At 43.5% G+C, this 23,282-nt stretch overlaps 1 protein-coding gene across 1 annotated transcript in view; it reads left to right on the top strand.

The window, feature by feature from the left end:
• PCDH15 (protocadherin related 15) overlaps positions 1-23,282 on the top strand; it is a 1,564,441-nt gene that overhangs the window by 660,580 nt on the left and 880,579 nt on the right. The window contains exons 10-11 of the mRNA XM_068257852.1: positions 2,642-2,750; positions 8,668-8,780. Of these exons, the coding sequence (XP_068113953.1) occupies positions 2,642-2,750; positions 8,668-8,780 (222 nt within the window). The remainder of the gene's footprint in view (positions 1-2,641; positions 2,751-8,667; positions 8,781-23,282) is intronic.

The following is a 23,282-nucleotide window of genomic DNA, read 5'->3' on the forward strand; positions in this document are numbered from 1 at the left end:
AAACATCTGATCTGTAATGATAGACCAACATGTTCACTAGCAGACAGTTCATGGTGAACAACAAATGTTTGTTGTTTACATTTAACGTAAATGACTCTGATCCTGAAGTGTTATGCAAAGTTTGTGTTTGCCCTATACTTTAAAATGGAGCCATTTTTTGACCCTTCACCCTTAAGTAACGTGTTACAAGACGGATGATAAAAGAAATTAACCTAGCAACCATTTTACAGTCTGCTTTGAGTCACTGTGCTGCTGATTGAAGGACATACAGGTAGCAATTCTGTGTTATCCAGTGCTATGTATCTGCTTCCATAGGTGTTCTGCTCCTTGTAGCTCACTAAGGGCCTCAGCCCACTAATTGTTGTGTCCACTTCTGTCCGCTTCTGTCCGCTTTTCAGCATCTGTTACATTGATGTCTACCTGAAAAGTGGACACAACTGTGTTAGTGGGCTCAGGCCCTAACTAGGGACTCCAAAAGTTATTTTGAGGCTTACTGTACACCACCCGTATAGTATAGTGTATTGTGTGGCTGAGTCACTATGCTAAAATAGTGATTAGTGACCTCATTGTACTTTAAAAAATTATTGTTACCTGACATTGTCAAACAATGTGTTTCACATCACTGTTGACTTTGCAGGGTTAGGGCCGCATTTATATAAGCAGCAATTTTTCACTTTTAATCATTAATAAATTAACTTTTGCAGAAATGTTTGCGAATGGTCCATGAACGTTCATTCGCAATGTTTATCCATCACTACTGATCTGCATGCTTGTTCAGGGCCTATGGCTAAAAGTATTGGAGGCAGAGGATCAGTAGGACAGCCTGGCAATGTGCATTGTTTAAAAATAAGTCTCCATTTGTTTATCACCTCAGATTCAATTTAAAGAGTAGTTCCACACAATTATTCACCCCAGGATTATAATTGTAATTTACATGTACAAAGAAAAAAATGGCTTTTACACGCAAAACCCACTGAAAGACTCCAGCTTCTGTCTGTGGCTTTTGTGCAGCTTTAGAAATATAGTAGCAGCAGCAAATGTAGCAGCAGCAAATATAGCAGCAATGCCATGACACAGCACATTCAAGCTTGCAGAGGTATTTACTCTTATGATTACCTTTTGATTTAGAGTCTGAGCAGTAACCATTTTCACAGGGTAGAAACCTATTATGTAATGTCTTAAACTGCATACATTTTCGTTCACTTAATAGTTTTCACAGCACAATATTTTCCTATAGGTAAGCGCTTCCCAAATTCACCATCAAAGCTTGCAGCTCTATAGAATTCAGGAGAACTGTTGTGAGACAATTTAGAAATGTCTGCAGGGTTTCATTTGAATAGAGGTTAAGTGCAGTTATACTTATAAAGCCTAAGGAAACCAAATCATCCAGAGTTACACTTTTAAATATAGACTGTATTGAGTATAGGGCTACACTTCTAATATGCTTTTCAAACGGCAAGCCTGGTTTTCAAATTTTAGGCCATCTATTCAAATGTTATGCAGTCTATTCCTCCGAGATCTGAAAGATATTTCTTATTCAAAGGTTATGAGTGTAGACATTCAAATCATTCATGTTTGCTCTTTTTGGCCAACAGTACATCTTTAGCTAAAAGTTTGAAAATGCAGCCTAAAATATGAAAGTATTCGATTAAAGTGCACACAGCTATCACAAGCTTGTTTGCGATTTTTTTCTCTTGGTTTTGTTTATTTGTAATTGCTTTATTAGGTACACTTGTACAGTAACAAATAACTAGATGCCTGTAGGACTCCATGATTGCACAAAAGGCCGCCAGGTAACGTACTATATAATAAAACAAAAACATTTTAAAGTGACTCTGTAGTGAGAGAGATCTGGAGGCTACAATTTCCTTTCAAATAACACCAGTTTACTGTCTTTCCTACTGATCCAATTTCCAATTGTTTAAGCCACTTACCCAGATCAAGTATGCAAATTAGGAGCTTTGACTAAAGTTTGACCATAGTTTGCATGTTTGTTTCAAGTTTGTGATTTTTAAAGTCAGAAAAATCAGCAGGATAACCATGGCTTGTTTAAGGTCTCTTTCACACTAAGACGTTGTGTTTGATGCGACGTTAAGGTCGCATAACGTGCCCCTAACGCAACGCATGTTAGCTTTGAAGTTGGGCATTACATTGAACTGTGCTATGCGTCTCTTGATGCGTACATGATGCATACTTTTTGACGCATACAGATGGAACGAAAACAGCGCATGCGGCACATTTAAAAAAAAAAAACATTACTGAGCATGCGCAAACAGTCTAACGCAACCAAATACGAGTATAACGCACAGCACGCTGCACTTTCATTTACCGGCTGCGTTATACTCCAACGCAACATGGGCACTGTGAATAGCCCGTTGATTTATCATTGCTTTGAGTTGGGCTCCATTACAGGCTGCTGTAACGTGGGGCTTTAATGTCCCACTGTGAAAGCAGCCTAAAAGGAAAAAAATATGGAAGCTCCTTATCCCTCTCATTACATGGTCACTTTAAGTAGTCCACTGCATAGTAAGTATCCAGATCTTTCACATTGAACTTCTGTTAACATTTATAGTAGTGGTATTAAAGAAAAGTCCTATTTTATTTTCCTTATTTATGTTCTCCTATGATTTCTCAATTTTAGGCAAAAGTGAATCCAGTCAATGTTACACCAGCCATACGAGCAGAAGACCAAGATCGGGACATTCTGCCAGTATCTGAACGGCCTGGCATCCTCTTCTCCATTCTTGTTGGTGCGTAATTTTGAATTATTCCCATCTGTTTCTGTATGTGATCCAGTAGGGCCTTTATGCATTTTACAGCACTACTGACAAAACCATGAAGCATCAACCTAGTATGTGCAGAAATATAGGCACTGCAGCCAGCATTACATCAGTTCAGTGGGATAGCTAAAAAGAACACATGATGGATGCTTCTTCATTGCAACAACTACAAATATGGCTGTAGTCCACACTAGGAACACACTAAGGGCCCTTTTCCACTAGCAGTCGCTAGCGTTCACGCTGAACGCTAGCGATTGCTGAATCGCAAAAGTCAGGAAACCTCCGGCGATTGCGTTCACGATTTTGCTATGCACTGTACTGCATAGCAAAATCGCGGCAAAGATCGCTCCGCGGCGCGATCGCGTTTGACAAAAAAATGAATCGCGGTAGTGGAAATACCCTACCGCGATTCCTATGTTATTTAGCAAACCCTAGCGATTGTAAAATCGCTAGCGGTTTGCGATTTTTCGATTCAGCTGGCGCAAACGCGCTAGTGGAAAAGGGCCCTAAAAGTCACCAACTTTAATCAAGCTGACAAGATTATTCCAGTATGACTTCTTCCAAGTACAAAAGACAACAGGGATCCACTCTGCATGCAAGATAAAAGAAGACCTTTAGCACCATGCTGGCAGAGGTCAAGATAGGAGCTCCAGATAAAAACCCCAACGACTTTCTGTTTCAAAGATTATTTAATGCAAATTTGTACTGACAGGTGTCTAAATTAACATCACTTACCAACTGGTCAGTCCTATCATCTCCTTCATGGGAGGTGCAATATATACTACTTTGTACATTAAGAGGAAGTGGTAACAATGAATAATATACTAGGTACTAAAAAAAGAGTAAACGGAAAGTCCAAGAAATATCAACCAGGGTTTTCAAATGTAACCCTTTTGTCACTCATGCAGGCCGGTATAGACAGAATTTAGAGCCCAGACCATGTGGAGCTCCACTCTCTGAGCTATACCAATACCAGCCTGCAAAGTCCATGATGTGGGGATGGGACACTGATAGAGAGAGATGACAAAGCCTCCCTGTCTTCCCAAAAGCACTTGTCTATACCATGTACCCCTTACCTATTTCCACAAAGGATTACAAAGTAGAATTACTCATAAATATTTGCCTTTAATGATCCCACATCATTACCCTCAGAAATGTCCCACATCAATATCCTCTTAAGTCTTGATTGAACATCTTTGCGCACCTGCCACACACATTACTCCCCACCATGGGCACTCACTATCCGAAAGTATAGCAGGCCTCAACACTACATAAGCTGCCACCACCACCACCCAATGGCACAAACTGGCTGGGATCCTCCCTCAGAACCCCTGACACCCGCCAACATCTGCACTCATCTGCACTCACCACTGCTCAACTTCTGGAGAGCCCAAAGCAAAAGTATCCAATAAATGTACCTTTGGGGTTTTGCATTGGTTATTATTGTTAATAACCAATGGGATTTCTCGATTTTAAGGGATCCCATTGATGAATGTCATAACTCCATATACAGGGGCATAACTACAGGGGAGCAGCCCCTGCGACTGTAAGGGGGCCCCAAATACTACTTCACTTCTTCTGATACAGGAGTCAATCCTTCAGGGCGGGTTTTTTTGTGGCTACACTTATGTATGTGAAGAATGTGATGTCCACACATATGACCCTTGCAAGTTGGGCCCCCAGGCTGTGGGGGTCACAATGGGTAGGCAAGGAAAAAGGGGGTGAACACTGGGGGCCCCATCAAGGTTTTTCAGGGGGGGGGGGGGCATTATTTGTAGTTACACTTCTGTCCATGTAGCAAATTCATAGATGCTTTTGAAGGGGATGCCCAGTAATTCAGTGGTGTTGCATGAGGGTGTCGGCAGTGCTATGGTGCAATGGTGTCAGGGTGCTGTGGGTGCCAGGTGTGGACACAGCCGGCGCCACCATAGGCCAGAATAGAAATTTCTGCTATAGTGGTGCTAAGTGAGCAATTTGGGCACCGTCAAAAGATGGAGCACAAATTACTAAAAAAATACTGTAACTCGGCTGCCATCAATAGCTGACAGCTGAATTATATCTTTCCCCCACTATCGATGGCGGCTTGGAGGGGGAATAGTAATTAATGCCGCCTGGACTTGTGCAGGAGCAGGGTAAGCCATTTATTGCAATATGAATAGATGTCCATGCTCAATATGGTATTTCAGTGAAATGTTCTTTTGACCCCTTCCACAGATGCACCAATCGATATTGTTCTCGGCAGTCTGCAGACCAATGTCCTCAGTTGAAACATATATAAAAGAAAAAAACACATAAAATAATAATAGTTTAGTATTTCTAATGCTGCTGCACCTTCACCACACCATGGAACCCACTGTTATAGTGAAGCACTGCTCCAATGACGCACACTAATATATATACAATGCGCTAACCAAAAAAAATGAATATTAAATCACAGACAGCAAAAAAACATCTAATGATCCTCTGGGCAATCAGCTACTGGTCCTCACTGGTTCCTCTTCTCTGCATATCTCCACACAACTTTTCACTCAATAGAGGAGAGAAATGACAATCATAGTGTAATCCCAATTGCACCAGTATCCAGTGATCTATGTATAGTGATCTGCAACCACCTTGCGACCACCACCGATATCAAACGTATGCTCTCGTCAGATTCCAATGCTGTTCAATTACAAACAGCTTCAGCGCTTTATACTTTATACTGGGAATGGCTTCCTCTCACTTCATAACGTTGCATGAAATCAGCCCTTTAAAAACTAAAAACACGCTCCCATAGCGCAGATAAAAGACTTTAAAGAGGAACTCCAGTGAAAAAAATGTAGTAAAAAAGTGCTTCATTTTTACCATAATTATGTATAAATGATTTAGTCAGTTTTTGCACATTGTAAAATCTTTCCTCTCCCAGATTCACATTCTGACATTTATTACATAGTGACATTGTTACTGTGGGCAGGTTATGTAGCTGCTCCTAGCTGTTTTGGCTTTTAGAGACAGCTCTAAGCAGCTAGTTCCTGTCTGTGAACATTGTTACATTGTGACAGTTTGCCCAGAGTACCGCGGTACTCAGAGCTTCTTATGGGAGGGGTTTCAGCACAAAATCAGTCATACAGCGCCCCCTGATGGTCTGTTCGTCAAATGCATATATTTCTCATGTAAAAGGGGCTATCAGCTACAGATTCGGATAAAGTTCAATTCTTGTTCGGAGTTTCTCTTTAATAGAGCAATTGTGAGACCATAATTTACTGCTCTTCCCTTTCATTTGCCATATGGGTAGCCTTCTAGGTATTCACTATAGTTGCTGCCAAAGTTCTGGTTGCAATGAAACTTAACCACTTGAGGACCAGAGGTTTATACCACCCTAGCGACCAGGCCATTTTTTACAATTGGGCACTTCACAACTTTAACAGTTTAACAGTTTATTGCTCAGTTATACAATGTAGCACCCAATTGGATTTTACCTCCTTTTCTTCTTACAAATAGAGGTTTCTTTTGGTGGTCTCTGATTGCTGCTCTGATTTGGCCCTACGCTACATAAAAATATATGGCAATGGCAAGATTGTGAGCCCATAAGAGGGACAGTTAGTGACAAGACAATAAACTCTGTATAACGCTTAGCACATCAAGACAGTCCAGGCACCATCTCTCATTATTGCTTTATTTCCATCTTAAGCCATGTTTACATGATAAACAGTCTCCTGTCCATCACAAATTAAAAGTGTTGTGGTGAGGTAAGTAGGGGTCGGGTGACCAGGGGATAAATGGACGGCACAACAGCCTTTTCGTGGTGATGTGGCGCTTGCTCACGTGCTCGTGCCCAGGGTAATGGCGGCGCGAGCGGGCTTCCGAGATAATGCTCACGCTGCCAGTACCCTGGACACGAGCACATGAGCAAGCGCCACATCAGCGCAAAACGGCTGTTGTGCCGTTCATTTATCCCCTGGTCACCCGACCCCTACTCACCTCACCACAACTTTCAACCACAGGTTTGACACTTTTAGTTTGCGAGGAACAGGAGACTGTTTATCATGTAAACGTGGCTTAAGATGGAAATAAAGCAATAATTTGAGACGGTGCCCCGACTGTCTTGATGTGCTTAGCTTTGTAACGTGTACTTCACGTATATCACCGGTTGCACATCCCTTTGCTGAAATCACTGGCCACGGAGCGTGGTGGGATGAAGTGTGTTTCTGTCTGAAGTGCAGGTGTGAGCTTCCACCCCCTTTCAACTGAGTGCCGAACAAGCTTTCTCCTCTATTGTATTTAGATACCCTGTACAATGCTGCACAAGATGTCAGCGCTATATAAATCTTTTTATTTTCTAAATAAATACAAAACACAGCTTTAGTGCTGATAGGCTGATCGCTGCGGCCATTTGATTATAGTGACGGGGACTCTATTATCTCAGTTTTCCTGTAGTAATGCCATCCATTCAGACCAATCTCCATTCTTCATCGGGCAATGTCATACGTTATCTGGTGAGCCTCAGTGTCCTGTGCACATGTAGGTGCATTATTACAAGCAAGCCACGAGTTGTGACTTTCTTGCCATTGACAGAGGTGAGTTCACATGTATGGCCTACCAGGCATCGGTCTGTGTGCACAAGTGTGTGCATGAAGATGCATACCAGACATCCTAGTACTGTACTTGGTATTACTTTAGTGAGACAACTTTTAAACAACTCCACTGTACTACTCCAGACACTGCTTGCATTCCTGTGCTTGTCCAACCTTGATTAGTTCTGATCATCACTAACTCTGTCTGCCCCCTCAGTAGGTTAGTAGCTTTTCTGCTGTGTTCTGTGGTTTAAAAGCATTGGTGAAGGGAAGCTCTTGATATGATTTCCAGGACTCCATAGAACCCATTCACTAGAAAAGCGGACATCATCTACCAAAGCTGAGCCTTATGGGAACTTTCCATACATTTTGAGGATGATAAACTTTTGAACAGCAATTTACTAGTCTATGATTTTACAACGTCAATGCTTCTTTACTGACTTCAGAGACCCACATGTGTAATTTAAGTATTTAATTTTCAATCTGCACCATCCAGTTTCCATTGCACTTCTCAATTTACACATGCCACAAAAAAAATCTTGCTGTATACAACATGATGAAAAACATGGGAGAGAAAATCTTTTTTTTTTTTTTATAACTTTAATGAATGCTCCTTTTGACACCAAAGTCATTGTAAAGTCAATACATAATGTCCCGGTTATTCTATAATACTTCTGAATGTTTAGCGTCTTTTTTAAAATATTTCATTGCTAATCCTCTGCAATAATCACTGTCATTCAATACAGGGCCCGTTTCCACTCTCGCGGAAACGGCCGCGAATCCGCAGAGTTTCCCCGCAGGCAAATCGCGCGGGGAAACTCTGCCATAGGGGACAACGGCGCCGCCGGCCGAATCGCTTGCAGTAGCGATTCGGCCGGAAACCCCCACAGAATTCGCGGCGGAGGCTGCGATTCCCATAGCCGTGCATGGCACGGCTGATGGGAATCGCCTGCGATCCCGCCCACCCGCTCAGTGCCGGCGTGCGTCTACGAGACGCACGCCGCACTAGTGGAAACGAGCCCTCACTGAGTTACATATTGCACAGAACTTTGTCTGTTCTGAAGCAAATTGTTTGATGGGTTATTAAAAGCAGAGACTGCACTGAACTGCTGGTATCCTATGCAGCAGTGTCAGTCCCTGATCATATTATGTTTTGTTTCCTTTAAGCTTCCTTGCATTTTTTATGAGCAGCATGCTAAAATGAAAAACAGTTATTGGCTCACTTAAAATGAAGTGAAAGCAGCCCCACATTCACACATAACGTCTAGGCTATAAACAATCATTGTTTTTGTTCTTTGTCAATTAGATGTTCTAAAGGCTTTCTTCTCTTCCAGGCACTCCAGAGGATTATGCTGACTATTTCCATATGAATCGTACCACCGCCGTGCTCACACTCCTAAAGCCAGTAAACAGAGATTTGCACCAGAAATTTGATTTGGTTATTAAGGTAATATTTCTAATTTTCAGCTTAATAATCTTTACCCTGTAATGGTCCCAGGAGACCAATTCTGTCCTATTTACTTATTTAAGGACAGTTTATTATTTTAGAAGCAACATCAGCATTTCTGCTGTGCTCTGTGGTTTAAAAGCATTGGTGAAGGGAAGCTCTTATTAGTTTAAAAGTATGCATGAATTTTGTGTGATTTTTTTCCCCCATGTGATAAGTGTGAAGGGAATAATAGATAGAAGATAAGTGTAAAAAAAAGTATCAACCAATTGACAGCTCAGCATCTTTTTCACTTAAGGTTCCATCCTTAGTGGGATTTTCGTACGCTTAAATGGTCATTACACACTGAAGTATATGTGGCACACAGCAATAACAGGGAAATTGTTGACAAACCTGCCTTTAAAATGCCTCACCCTTTAACGTGTACCTTGCTGGACAGGATACTTGTATCAGAAACACAGAGGCACTAATAGGATAAAACAATGCTTGAATAAAAATAGGGGAAGATGTACTCACCTCCCCATAGAAGATTAAACAAGATACATGTTTTAAAAGTATTCTTTAATAATGTACTCCAATAAATGTGACGCGTTTCATGAGACACCTCCCACTTCCTCAGACAGTGGAACAGGAGCAGCTGATCCATTATCTAAGCGAGCGTGGCACCTCCATCAGTGAAAGTGTTCTTTCACTGTATTTGGCTTTTGGAAAAGCTGGTAAAAGGGGCCCTGGGTGATTGGAAGTGAGCGGTTGGGACTTCCATTCACCAGGCTATCAATGCTTTTGGTGAAGCCTGGCTAATTAATATGCTCTGACTTGTGCTTTCTTTGCTGGGGGGAATATGTTGTGAATGTATATATTGTATGCATCTTTATCACTGCACTGCATCCGTTGTACTCCTGATGAAGCCTTTCAGTGAAACATGTCGAGTGGGGAGTTAGTCACTGTATACCTATATATGAGCACATTGTTGTTCAAGCTTCTCCAGGGGAGGGGGCGACCCTTGCTTCGGTTACTAGGGTATAGAGTCTTATTTTAGGAGAGAACCTGTCCTACTGACCGCAATATACAGTATATGGTCTCTCAATTTTGCTCTATCTAGTACCAGCACCTGTTGTTCTCAGGCGATTGGGGAATAATGACACCCTATCCTATATATATATATATATATATATATATATATATATATATATATATATATATATATATATATATATATACAGTTAAGAGATGGTGGGAGGAATCGACCAGGACCTCCCTCTTTACATCCCCTTACATGTTTGAGTGACACAGCAATTTAGACACATTGGGTGCCCCCCTCTGTATTTTTACTTGCGGTTGAGAACCTGGTGGATCTCTTTTAATGACAGAGTAATAAAGTTATATATTTTATATTTCAATTGTGTTGCTAAGTATATGTCCCTGTACATAACTACAGATTGTTTGCATGGTTTATTTAATTAATAGTCTCATTAGGCTTCAGGAGAAACCATTTAAATATGGTGTCTCCACACTTACTCACTCTGTCTTCCTGTGGAACTGCCAACATGCAGTAAAGAGAGACCCAGGCACAGTGAGTAACTATACATTTAGGCTAATTTCACACCAGGACGTTGCGTTAGAGGGGGCGTTAAGGTCGCATAACGTCCCCCTAACGGAATGCCTGGTGGTGCTGGATCTGGACGTCAGAGTGAGCCGCGTTGTGCAGCTCACTCTGGCGTCAGTGATGCCGTGATGCGCACTCTTGTGCGCATGCGGCATCACGTGGTCCCGCCGGCCAATCGCCGCACAGAGCGGCTGCTCCAGGAAGTAAACACTGCACGTCATAACGTGCAGTGCATATTAATTAGCCATGTGCCTGGCCGCTCTCCGCTCCTCCCCAACATTACTGAGCATGTTTATACAAATATTTGCAAAGTGCGCTCCTCACTGTTATCTTAATTCACTTAATCCTATTCCTTTCCTGGTGCGCTATACTTAATAAGGGTTGTGTATACCCTATGAATGTTCAATCTAAATAAAAGTTGGCGCTCAACAGGTATTCCTCATATCATACATATCAGCCTATATATCACTATACAATATTGGATGACTATCCCAGGACAGTCCACAAATTATTATGCTCCTAAGGCAAGCAGAAAGTTGACCTTAATAGATTCCTTACACCCTCTCAGAAGCAAAGGAGAAAATTTATATCAAAAGTCCAAGTTTCCAAGTCCCATTCCAATATGAGCTAAGAATGTCATATAAACACAGTAATCCTTTGAAATCCACTATGTGTGCAGCAATTACGCTCACCAGATTGTAGTGCCAATCGTGACAGTTGGCATAACTCACATTCGGCCCAGCCAGTTATAATCCTCAGGTCTCCTACACTTGCATCGATTTTCCCAGCAGGATTCCAATCAGTTCATGCAAAACAGGAAAAAGATAGCTCCTTTGGTGCAATACGTAATCCTCAGTATATACCACCTGTGTACCACACACTCCTTCACCATCAAGCACCCGGTGCCCACACTGCACTTCCCAGGCAACAATATCAAACGCTAGCCTCTTACCAGATGCTATGGCTGACCCTCAACGACCAGCATCAAAGTTTGTAGGGCTGTATACAATCCTCAAAGTGGCTTTCTCAGCATCACTGCACCTTAAACTCAGACAGATGCTTCCATAGTGTAATACCGTATTCTCAATAAAAATCATAAAAAATTGTACTCACAAACATCAGTAAAAATTGCGCATATCAATAAAATCCTCGAGGCTCAGCGTCCCTCTCCGTGGATAGGCTCCGCCCAACTAGTTTCGTCGAGATGACTCATCAGGGGCCCTTGATGAGTCATCTCGACGAAACTAGTTGGGCGGAGCCTATCCACGGAGAGGGACGCTGAGCCTCGAAGATTTTATTGATATGCACAATTTTTACTGATGTTTGTGAGTACAATTTTTTATGATTTTTATTGATTACTGAGCATGTGCAAGCAGTCTAACGCGGCTCAGCCGCGTCCAAAGAACTGCATGCAGTACGTTGCCTTGTGACGCAGCGTTACAATGTAACGCAACGTCCGCACTGTGAACAGCCCCATTGATTTTTCATTACTGTGCGGTGGGCTGCGTTACAGGCTGCTCTAACGTGCGCCTGTAACGTCCCACTGTGAAACCAGCCTTAATACTGGTTTTGTAGAGTGGATGCTAGATGCTCTCTATTGCATAAAGAGGGAGCTGATGTATGTTAGTTAGAGCCAGATGGTTAGGGTTTATTTTTTTTTTTCTCTGATGTACTCCTGTGTTTTGGATATATGTGAATAAAGCTGATGCAGTCAGCTTAAAACTTGATCTGCTGACTGTGAACTGTTGTTTCTGAGACCAAAATGGTCCCTGCAATCTGCTTAAACCCCCAGAGACTGCACTGTTTGGATTAGTTCCTTTACAGTGTGGAACACACCAGGTGTCACCAGCAGAGGGGATGACACCAAGCTTCAGGCTAAGTGAGAGTGTAGGAAGGCTATGCAAACATAGACTAAGCTAGTGTCTGATGTACTTCTCCCTCCTGCTTTTCTTCCTTCTGGCTGCTCTGTGCTAAGCTGATAATGGATTCCATAGGTCACCAGGGCCACATGGCGATCACCATAACATCTTCCTAGTCACCCTTCAGCAAAGGTATCCCATCCAACCTCACATCCCCAATAGCAAGAGTGTCCAGCATGGTACCCCTCCCTCAAACCCCCCCCCCAACCAACATTGCCAACCCCCCCAGGGTGTGGCCAGCATAACAATCATTAGTCCCTCCCTCACCTCCCATGCCACTATTACAAGTTTATAAACCCTTCCAACTGACAATAGCAAGCGTGAGCAGTGCTGTACCACTCCATCTTACCTCCACAGCAAGCGTGGACTAAACCCTCCACCCACAGCAATATTTGACCAGTATAACAATCCCTCCCTAAAACCTCCCTTCCCTCATACCATCACCACCCCCCTAGCAAGCATAGCCAGAACCCCACCCACCAAGTACGGCAAGTATAACAATCCCTATTTCCTCCCTCCCCCCATAGCAGGAGTATCCGGTGTGGTACTGGATACACACACACACACACACACACACACACACACACACACACACACACACACACACACACACACACACACACACACACACACACACACACACACACACACACACACACACACACATACACACACACAAATGCGCGCACACACACGCCTAAACCCTCCACCCACAGCAAAATTACTCCCTAACACCTCCCTTCCCCCATAGCATGTGTGTTCAGTGTGCCACTGCACCATCACCCCCCCCCCCCAGCAAGCATAGCCAGAACCCCACCCACCAAGTATGGCAAGTATAACAATCCCTATGTCCTCCCTCCCCCCATAGCAAGAGTATCCAGTGTAGTACTGGATGGACACACACACACACACACACCTTATAGCAAAGTGTGACCAATATAACAATACCTAACCCTAACTACCCTCTCCCCCTATAACAAAAGGGCCCAGTATAACTCCTTTCCAACACCATTTTTGACACATGGCATTAACAAGTAATGTTGCAATGAAAAAAAAGGATTATTGTTAGTTTTTTTTCCAGCCTGGTGAAGTTCTAGATTCTTGGGGCAAGAGAGGCATGACCCCATAAGTTTCTCATACTAGGTGACACCAACCCTAGTGACACCTCTGTTCAGGGGTCCCCATGCTAACAGTGGATGCAATTGCATCCTACACATGCAATGAACATATCAACACTTGGACACATATCTGACAGGTTAAAAAGCCTGAAATTTACCTGAGGTTACCCACAGGGTGATGAGCAACATACTTCCTGGGGTGAAGTTATACATCCCAATACTAAAAACTACCAATAACTATCTTTGAATTATACCTAATCATTCTTATAAATATAGGAAAGGAACAAGCATCCAGATCTCATTAATCACAAGGTAGGATAACTTCATAGAATACTGCACAATTAGAAATCTATAGCGCCTTGTTACATACCCTCTGCTCAAACTTGACTTGTGTAATGTTAAAACTTCATATTTTACTGCTGCAATAAATTGAGATCCTTTTTGCTCCAGAACTTGCTAAGTCAAAGGAAGAGGTGGCACTCAAAAACAAAACGTACTTATAATTTTTGATATGTTTCTAATAAAGAAAACAAAAACAATGCAGGTTTAAAGTAAACTTAATAAAACTCAAATGCTAAAAATCAGGTATTATGAACAGACATACTCAGATTGGCTTACATTTTTTTTTATTTGCATTTTGGAAGAAAGTGGAACCAAAGAAACATCCCTGGTGTCACTTTGTCTTAGTAAATACAACAGTAATGAGCAGGTAAAATCCAGTCTGTCTGCTCTTTTTAACCGGAGCAAAGTCAGTCAAAAAGTTGAGGTCATGCCCTTTCAGAGATCAAATAGTTGCCCATTCTGACCATTGTGTTTGGCTGATTTTTTACCTTCTATCTGCTCTCAGGTTTACATGGCTGTAATACAAATAGCTAAATACAGATAGACAGTTTAAAGTCTGAACGGATTGTTCTTTAAAAGTTAATATTGGAACAGAACAGTTAACGTTTGATGATATTACAACCTTTTAGCTTAAAATAAAGGATCGTCTCTGGAGAACGAAGTGCCAGATGGAAGCTTTACTCATTACTGGTTCTTATAAATAGACGGTTTACTTCCAACTGTGCTCTGATGTACAGTGTTCACAGCATTACAAAGGACCACTAAATAGAGATTATATAGACTTCATTAATGTAAAAGGCAAATAGAAGGTGCATGCTCACACATAAACACAGGGTCTAAGGAGAGAGAAATTAAAAATCTGTTTGGCATTTCATCCAATCTGCTTGTGCATTCTGTTTTAGAAACTCTAAACGTGAAAATCCATTTTTTACTTTTACATTTTATGCTTTGACTTTGATATACCAGTCTATTATTATTATTATTAATAGTATTATTTAGTATTTATAAAGCATCAACATCTTCTGCAGTGCTTTACAGAGTGTATTGTCTTGTCACTTAACTGTCCCTCGAAGGGGCTCACAATCTAATCCCTACCATAGTCATATGTCTATGTATGTGTCATGTAGTGTTTGAACGTCCATTTGGTGAGCAGATAGCCAAGGCACATCCCACCAACTACTGGACGGAGTGCTGCTTCCTATCTACTTTGTCATGTAGTGTATGTATTATATTCTAGCGCCAATTTAGGGGGAAGACAATTAACTTATCTGTATGTTTTGGGATGCGGGAGGAAACCAGGGTGCTCAGAGGAAACCCACACAGACATGGGGAGAACATACAAACTCCATGCAGATAGTGCCCTGGCTAGGATCTGAACCATGGACTGAGTGCTGCAAAGCAAGAGGGCTAACCACTATGCCACCAGGCTGCGTCACTTGAGCATGTGTCCTAATTGCTAGCTTGGTCTCTGAATAACTGTTATTAAGGTTTGTTGTTACAAATAAATACTGATTCCTCTCTGTTCATCAAATGATTTATTTTTATTATTAGCATTAATTTCATAGTACTTAAACATTTGCATGTCATTAATATGAAACATAATAAGCTTTACTAGACACAAGCACATTATACATTAATATCTTCTGCACCCCTCCCTGGAGAGAACAGTGATTGTTCTAAAATGTCTTTAGTCTTCTAAAACCACCAACTAAATCAAGGAAAAAGAACTTGGGATAAAAAAAAAAAAAAAAAAAACCTTCAAAACAAGTTCTTTCTCACACTGCTGCGCAAGCTGATAATCACCCAGTAGTACAGTGTTCATTGAATCATGTGCTCTGAAAATCATGAGCTGTTAACAATGAATGCTGCCAAAATGTTAATATTATTTTATAAGCAGAAGACAGGTCAAGGAGTGTTAGTTTAGAGACTTGGCCGTTGGATTTTGTAGTGAGGAGGAGGTCGTTTGCAACGCTATTGAGGATTGTTTCAGTGGAATGGTGAGTTCGGAAGCCAGATTGGATGGGGTATAATAAAGAGTTAGTAGACAGTCATACAGTTCTAAATAGATGTGCTATTTCAGCAAAGGGAAGAAGTGAAACTGGATGGTAGTTATAGAGGGCTGTGGGGTCTAAAGAAGGTGTTTTGATAAGTGCCAGTTAAGATGGTAAGGTTCAAAAGAAGCAATAAAGCAGAGATGAAGAGAGGAGAGCTGGGGGGGGGGGTGAGATAAGAGAGAATCTGGTCCGAAATGCAGGTAATGAGGTGAGTTTTAAAGATTACTAAAGAAAGACGCTGTTCCATTAAAGGATACACCCAGGCTTTTAAAAAAAAGATCCACTTACCTGGGGCTTCCTCCAGCCCGTGGCAGCCATCCTGTGCCCTCTCCGCAGCTCCGGTAGCTCCCAGTCTTCTCCGGTGGCGCAACCTCACCAGGTCGGGTTCTGGGTCGGCTTCTTCTGTGCTCCACCGTGCGGGTCACGTGGTCTTTCCGAAGTAATCAGGATGATACTGCGCAGGTGCAGAACTACTGTGCCTGCACAGTACCATCCTGATGACGTCGGAGAGACCACGTGACCCGTGGCTGGAGGATGCTTGGATGCTTGGATTACTCCTTTAAAGGAAGGTAAGACCATCAGAGAGAAGGTGGTCAGAGTGAATGATTGGCCATGTAGTTAGGGGAGTGGTCATGTCTACTGGGTGAGGAAACAGGCAGACAGGAGGAAGATGGTACTCTATTTGCAGATGGTAGAGAAATAAGGTAACTGGCTCAGGCTGTAATTAAAGAAAAGGGTTGTTCCCCAAAGTATTGCTATGGGTTGATCCTTCATTTTTTTCAGTGGCTCTTTCATTGTGTTTTTTCTCCCTAAATTCTTAATATTCTGGCCAATACGCAATTCACTTTTTCTCCTGAGTTTTTTCCTAGGTGATAATTTTTCATCTTCGATTTAAAATAATTTTTTAGTATTATTATTATTATTATTATTTATTTATTTATATAGCGCCAACCTATTCCGCAGTGCTTTACAAAGCACAATAAGACGACAAGGAAAACATAGATACAACAAATGTACAGCAGAGTTCCAAGCAGCACAAATATTGTTACAAGAACAGTAAACATTAGGAGGATGACCCTGCCCTTGCGAGCTTACAATCTAATGGGTTGTGGGGGACACACTAGGTAAGGGGGTGGAGGATGGATGAGGCAGTGATTCTTTGCCTCTGATTACATTGTGACAGAGAAGTAAATAAGGGCTATAGAATGTTATAAGCTTGTCTGAAAAGGTGTGTTTTAAGAGTGCGTTTGAAGATGTCCAGGTTTGGAGCATGACGTACAGGCTGTGGAAGAGAGTTCCAGATAAGGGGTGATGCTCGTGTAAAGTCCTGGATGCGAGCATGAGAGGAGGTGATCAGCTTAGAGGCCAGGAGAATTTCTTGGGAGGAGCGAAGGTTGCGGGAGGGACAATATCTTGAGATAAGTGAGGAGATGTATGGAGGAGACAACTCGTGGAGGGCTTTGTATGTTAGAGTCAGGAGTTTGAACTGCATCCTCTGGGTAATGGGTAACCAGTGGAGAGAATGGCACAGTGGGGCTGCATCGGAAGAGCGTGTGGAAAGGTGAATGAGGCGGGCCGCTGAATTTAAAAGGGATTGGAGAGGTGCTAGCCTGTTTTTTGGTAGGCCACAGAGCAGTAGTCTAGGCGGGAGATGATTAAGGCATGAACAAGCATTTTGGTGGCTTCTTGTGTGAGGAAGGGACGGATACGGAATATATTTTTGAGCTGGAAATAGCAGGTGGTGGTTAATGAGGCAATGTGAGGTTTAAAGGAGAGCTCTGAGTCAAGTATAACCCCCAAGCAGCGGGCCTTAGTGGTTGAGGTTATTAGGGTGTTGTCTACCATTATGGTTGCAATTGGTGGGGGTGAAGATAGCGATGGTGGAAAAATCACAATTTCCGTTTTAGTCATGTTGAGTTTGAGGAAGCGGGAGGACATGAATGCAGAAACGGCACGTAGACAGTCGGGGACTCTGGATAGTAGTGAGGACAGGTCAGGAGCTGAGAGATAGATTTGGGTGTCATCCGCATAGAGGTGATACTGGAAGCCAAAAGAGTTAATTAGTTGTCCCAGGCCACGGGTGTAGATTGCAAAAAGAAGTGGCCCAAGAACAGAGCCTTGAGGTACACCAACAGACAGTGGGTGTGGAGAGGAATTGGTGTTAGAGAAGGAGACAGTGTAAGAGCGTCCAGAGAGATAAGAGGAGATCCAGGAATGTGCTTGTCCCTTGATTCCTAAAGATGTCAGTGTCTGCAGAAGCAGAGCATGATCAACCATGTCAAAGGCAGAGGGAAGGTCAAGGAGTATTAGAATGGAGAACTGGCCTTTGGATTTAGCTACCAGTAGGTCATTAGCAACTTTCGTGAGGACAGTTTCAGTGGAATGGTGTGTGCGGAATCCAGATTGAAAGGGGTCAAGTAAGGAGTTGGTAGAGAGAAAGGCAGACAATTCTGAGTGGATGTGATGTTCCAGCAGTTTAGAAGCAAAGGGGAGGAGAGAGACAGGACGGTAGTTGGATAGAGAAGTTGGATCAAGAGAGGGTTTTTTGATTAGTGGTGTGATTGTAGCTTGTTTGAATAAGGAAGGAAAAGTGCCAGTGGAGATAGAAAGGTTGAATAGAGTTGTTAGAGCGAGATTAAAGGAGGGGGAAAGCTGGGGGATTAGATGAGAGGGAATAGGGTCCAGGGCACAGGTAGTGAGATGCGCTTTGGAGATTAGTGAGGAAAGACACTGTTCAGTTAGTGTGGTGAAAGATGTTAGAGTGGGAGAGTGGTCTTGTGGAGCGGGGGGAAGGCAGTTAGTGGTGGGCGAGGGTGCAGGCGGACAGAAGGTATTTATAGGTGACGGTTGAGCTGGTAAAAGTGGTTGCGTGTTGAAGCTATTACGTATTGCATCAATCTTGCTTGTAAAGTATGATGCGAAGTCGTCGGCTGACAGACATGTGGTAGGGGGAGGAGGTGGGGGACGAAGTAGGGAGTTAAAGGTGTTGAACAATTGTTTTGGGTTGTGGGACTGTGAGGAAATGAGCAAGGAGAAATAAGACTGCTTAGCAGAGGTGAGGGCATCCCTGAGCTCCTGCATAGTTTGTTTATAGTGATTGAAGTCCTCTACAGCAGTGCTTTTTCTCCAGCACCTTTCTGCCACCCTGGAGCGCCTTTTCAGCTGTTTGATTTGTTCAGTGAGCCAGGGCTGCCGGTTAGTTTGGCGGGGGCAGGTGGTGGTGAGTGGAACGGCTGAATTCATGGCAGAGGAGACTACGCTAAATAAGTAACTGGATGCTGCCTCAGGGTCAGTGTAGGAAGACAGAGTACTTAGAGGTTGCAAGGCCTCAGTCAGGGAATTCACATTCAGGTTGCGGTAATTCCTGCGCCTGACTGTATGGTGTAGTGTTGGAGGAGGTGACGGTAGTACTTTGCAATGGAAAAAGTACCAAAAAGTACTTGAAAAGGCACCATCAAAATTATTTTGAGAATGCGTTTTCTTGCTGGTGGTTTAAAGGGAACCAGAGACGAAGCATAGCTAAAAAATGGAAAAAGATTTTATACATTCCTGGGGCTTCCTCCAGCCCCATAAGCTTGGATCGCTCCCACGCCGCCATCCTCCGCTGCCTCTATCGCTGGTACCGGGTTTCGTCACTTCCGCCGGACACGACCAGTTGTACGCATGCACAGGGGCTCCCTCTGGCTTTGTACGCATGCGCCTGGGCAGTACGAAGGGAACTCGCTGCGCTTGCGTCGACTGGCGGAAATTACAGGACCCGGTACTGGTGGACAGAGGCAGCGGAGGACGGCGGCGTGGGAGAGATCCAGGCTTATGGAGCTGGAGGAAGCCCCAGGTATGTATAAATCTATTTCTTCTACGTCTCTGGTTCTCTTTAAAAAAACATTTTATTGACAAGATTGAAAATTTCACGTAGGAGAAAAAGTGAATTGCATATGGGCCTCTATCTTTTAGGTGGGTATTTTGAGTGTATTTTTATTTCAGGCTGCCACACAACAAAATAGTGGCTGGATAGTGTACTGGTTAAGGGCTCTGACTCTAACACAGGTGACCAGGGACCAGTAAGCCTGCACCTATTCAGTAGGAGTTCTAAGGCAAGACACCCTAACTTTGCTACTGCCACTGAGTACGTTCTAGTGGCTGCTTTGCAAGCGCCTTAAGTCCGATAGGCGAAAAGTGCTATACAAATAAACTATTTATAGGAATTATTAAAGTGTGAATATTTTGAAGGGGTTATTTTCAATAGCTACCGTACTTTGCTTTATTTGCAGTATATGTTTATATGCAGCCACACACAGTATTGCATATGCGAATAGATAATAAAAGAGCCATGTTATATGGATTATATCATTTTACAATGGCAAAGAAGAATCATATTTCACAGGTCAAAGTCTCCATTGAATGGATGATGTTTTCCCACTTTGGTGTGAATTGTTCATCGACAGACAAATTGACTGGCAAAGTTGACTTGACAAAGAAAGTGCATTATCGTTAATTTTGCAATTACTAGTAAAGAACAGGACCTTTCATTTGTTTAATTCAAAATCTGCTTTTACGTTACATGAAACATTATCAAAAGAGCATGAATAAAGAGGGAATCGGTTAAAGTCTTTTCTATCTGCTTTAATAATACTATAGATAGGGATTTTCAGCAACATTATTTCATTGAAATTATGTTATCATGTCGCCAGGAGTATAATAAACTAAGCTATCAATCTACAATCATAAAACCAAGCCAGATGCTTGAAAAAATGGCTTTACAGAACAGTATTGCTTAAAGACCTATTAAAGCAATACCATTAGAAAATGCCTGCATTGTTCAGTGCGAACACTTCTGTCATCTTCCCTCCAGGCTTGTACAATAGTACTATTTGAATCATGGTCACATATCTTTGGAACAACCAAAGCCTTTAATTTCATCAAAGAACATTACATTGTTTGAAATCATATTAGAAATGAGAAAATCATTTCTGCTAGGAGTCATTCACAAGTGCTAAAAGTAAGTATTCTGTGCATACAGTATCTCTGCAGAGTACCAATTGTTTTCGACACCCTGGGCCATATGCAATTAACTTTTTCTCCTGAGTTTTCTCCTAGAAGACTAATTTTCATCTTCCGTTTACAATACATTTTCAGCACTTTGCAATTGACAAACGTACCCCAAAGAAGGAGTAAAAGTACTATCAAAACTATTTTAACCACCCTGGCATTCTATTGAGATCGCCAGGGTGGCTGCGGGAGGGTTTTTTTTAAATTAAAAAAAAAACTATTTTATGCAGCCAACTGAAAGTTGGCTGCATGAAAGCCCACTAGAGGGCGCTCTGGAGGTGTTCTTCCGATCGCCTCCGGCAAGCAGAAGTAACAAGGAAGGCTGCAATGAGCAGCCTTCCTTGTTTGGCTTTCCTCGTCGCCATGGCGATGAGCGGAGTGACGTCATGGACGTCAGCCGACGTCCTGACATTAGTGTTGAGCGAACAGTGTTCGCCACTGTTCGGGGTTCTGCAGAACATCACCCTGTTCGGGTGATGTTCGAGTTCGGCCGAACACCTGGTGGTGTTCGGCCGAACTGTTCGCGTTCGTCCGAACGGCTCAATTCCTGGCCGAACCTGGCCGAACAGGGCCCCTGTTCGGCCGAACAGGGCCCTGTTCGGCCGAATACGGCCCCCCTATGGGGTCGCAGGCATAAGGGGGGAGCATGCCCCGATCGCGGGGGGGGGGGGGTCGGAAATTCCCCCCACCCCCTCCGCTAGCGCTCCCCCCTCTGCCCGCTTCCCCATACAAAAGTTTAAGCAAAGTACCTGTAATAGTGGATGGCCTGGCAGTGGCACTGTGGAGTGAGGAGGAGGAGTCCGGAGAGTGACGCGTTGAGGGAGGCCGGGCAGCGAGCGTGAGGTCAGAGAAAGGGCGGAAGTACCACAAGGGTACTACCGCTGAACCGCCCGCTGCCCGGCCTCCCTCAACGCGTCACTCTCCGGACTCCTCCTCCTCACTCCACAGTGCCACTGCCAGGCCATCCACTATTACAGGTACTTTGCTTAAACTTTTGTATGGGGAAGCGGGCAGAGGGGGGAGCGCTAGCGGAGGGGGTGGGGGGAATTTCCGACCCCCCCCGCGATCGGGGCATGCTCCCCCCTTATGCCTGCGACCCCATAGGGCCCCCAAAAGCAGGATGTTCGGGAAGTTCGGGGTTCGGCCCGAACATGCCGAACATCTCGGCCATGTTCGGCGAACTTTCCCGAACCCGAACATCCAGGTGTTCGCCCATCACTACCTGACGTCAGCCACCTCCGATCCAGCCCTTAGCGCTGGCCGGAACTATTTGTTCCGGCTGCGCAGGGTTCGGGCGGCTGGGGGGACCCTCTTTCGCCGCTGCTCGCGGCGGATCGCCGCAGGGCGGCGGCGATCAGGCAGCACACGCGGCTGGCAAAGTGACGGCTGCGTGTGCTGCTTTTTATTTCATCAAAATCGGCCCAGCAGGGCCTGAGCGGCACCCTCTGGCGGTAATGGACGAGTTGAGCTCGTCCATACCGCTAAGGTGGTTAAGTATGTTTTGGCTTGCTGATAATTGAAAAGGAATTTTAAAAAAAAGATTAAAAATATTACTTAGGAGAAAACTTGGGAGAGAATATTAATTGCATATGTGCCCCAGTGTACTAAGAATACCGATTCTTGCAGCTCCATAAAAAGCAATGTTCAACTAGGCATTAGGTGCAATGTTCTATACTGACGATGAGCAGTGTTACTTACCATTTTGCTATGAACTGAGTTTGTATTAAAAAAGGGATTTAAAAGGAACCTGGAGTGAGAGACATATGGAGGCAACCATATTTATTTATTTTTAAACAATAACAGTTGCCTGGCAGTCCTGATTATTTTTCTTGCATCAGTAATTTGCAGAGCCGGGACAAGGTCTTCCAGCACCCAAGGCTGAGACACCAAAGTGCGCCCCTCCATCCCTGCCATCCCAGCCGTCACACACTGATTGCTATTAAACTAAGAGGCGCCCCAGGGCCCCCAACCCACCCAACACCTTAATCTCTAGTTATCGGTCTTGCAGTCACTGCCATGTATCCCCTTTTCTTTTTTCTCTCTGCATCAAACACAATAGGGGAATCATAGCTGAGTGAACTGTGTGCCCCCTCCTACACTGCACCTGGAGGCTGGAGCCTCTCTTGCCTCTGCCTCGGCTCAGCCCTGGCAGTTTGAATCACGCATCTAAAACAAGCATGTGGCTAATCTAGTCCGATTTCAACCAGAGCCACCTGATCTGTATCCTTTTTCAGGTTCTATGGCTTAAAGTATCCGAGGCAGTGGATCGGTAAAACACCCAGGGGTCAGTAGGTAGGTATCAAAGCAAGTAGTAGTAGATATTTAAAAGAGCCAGGGATCCGTAGGTAGATATCAAAGCAAGTAGTAGTAGATATTTATACCTCTCTCTTCTGGTACCCTTTAAAGGCTGCCCT

Source organism: Hyperolius riggenbachi, chromosome 10 (genome assembly GCF_040937935.1).
Source record: "Hyperolius riggenbachi isolate aHypRig1 chromosome 10, aHypRig1.pri, whole genome shotgun sequence".
Lineage (NCBI taxonomy): Eukaryota > Metazoa > Chordata > Amphibia > Anura > Hyperoliidae > Hyperolius > Hyperolius riggenbachi.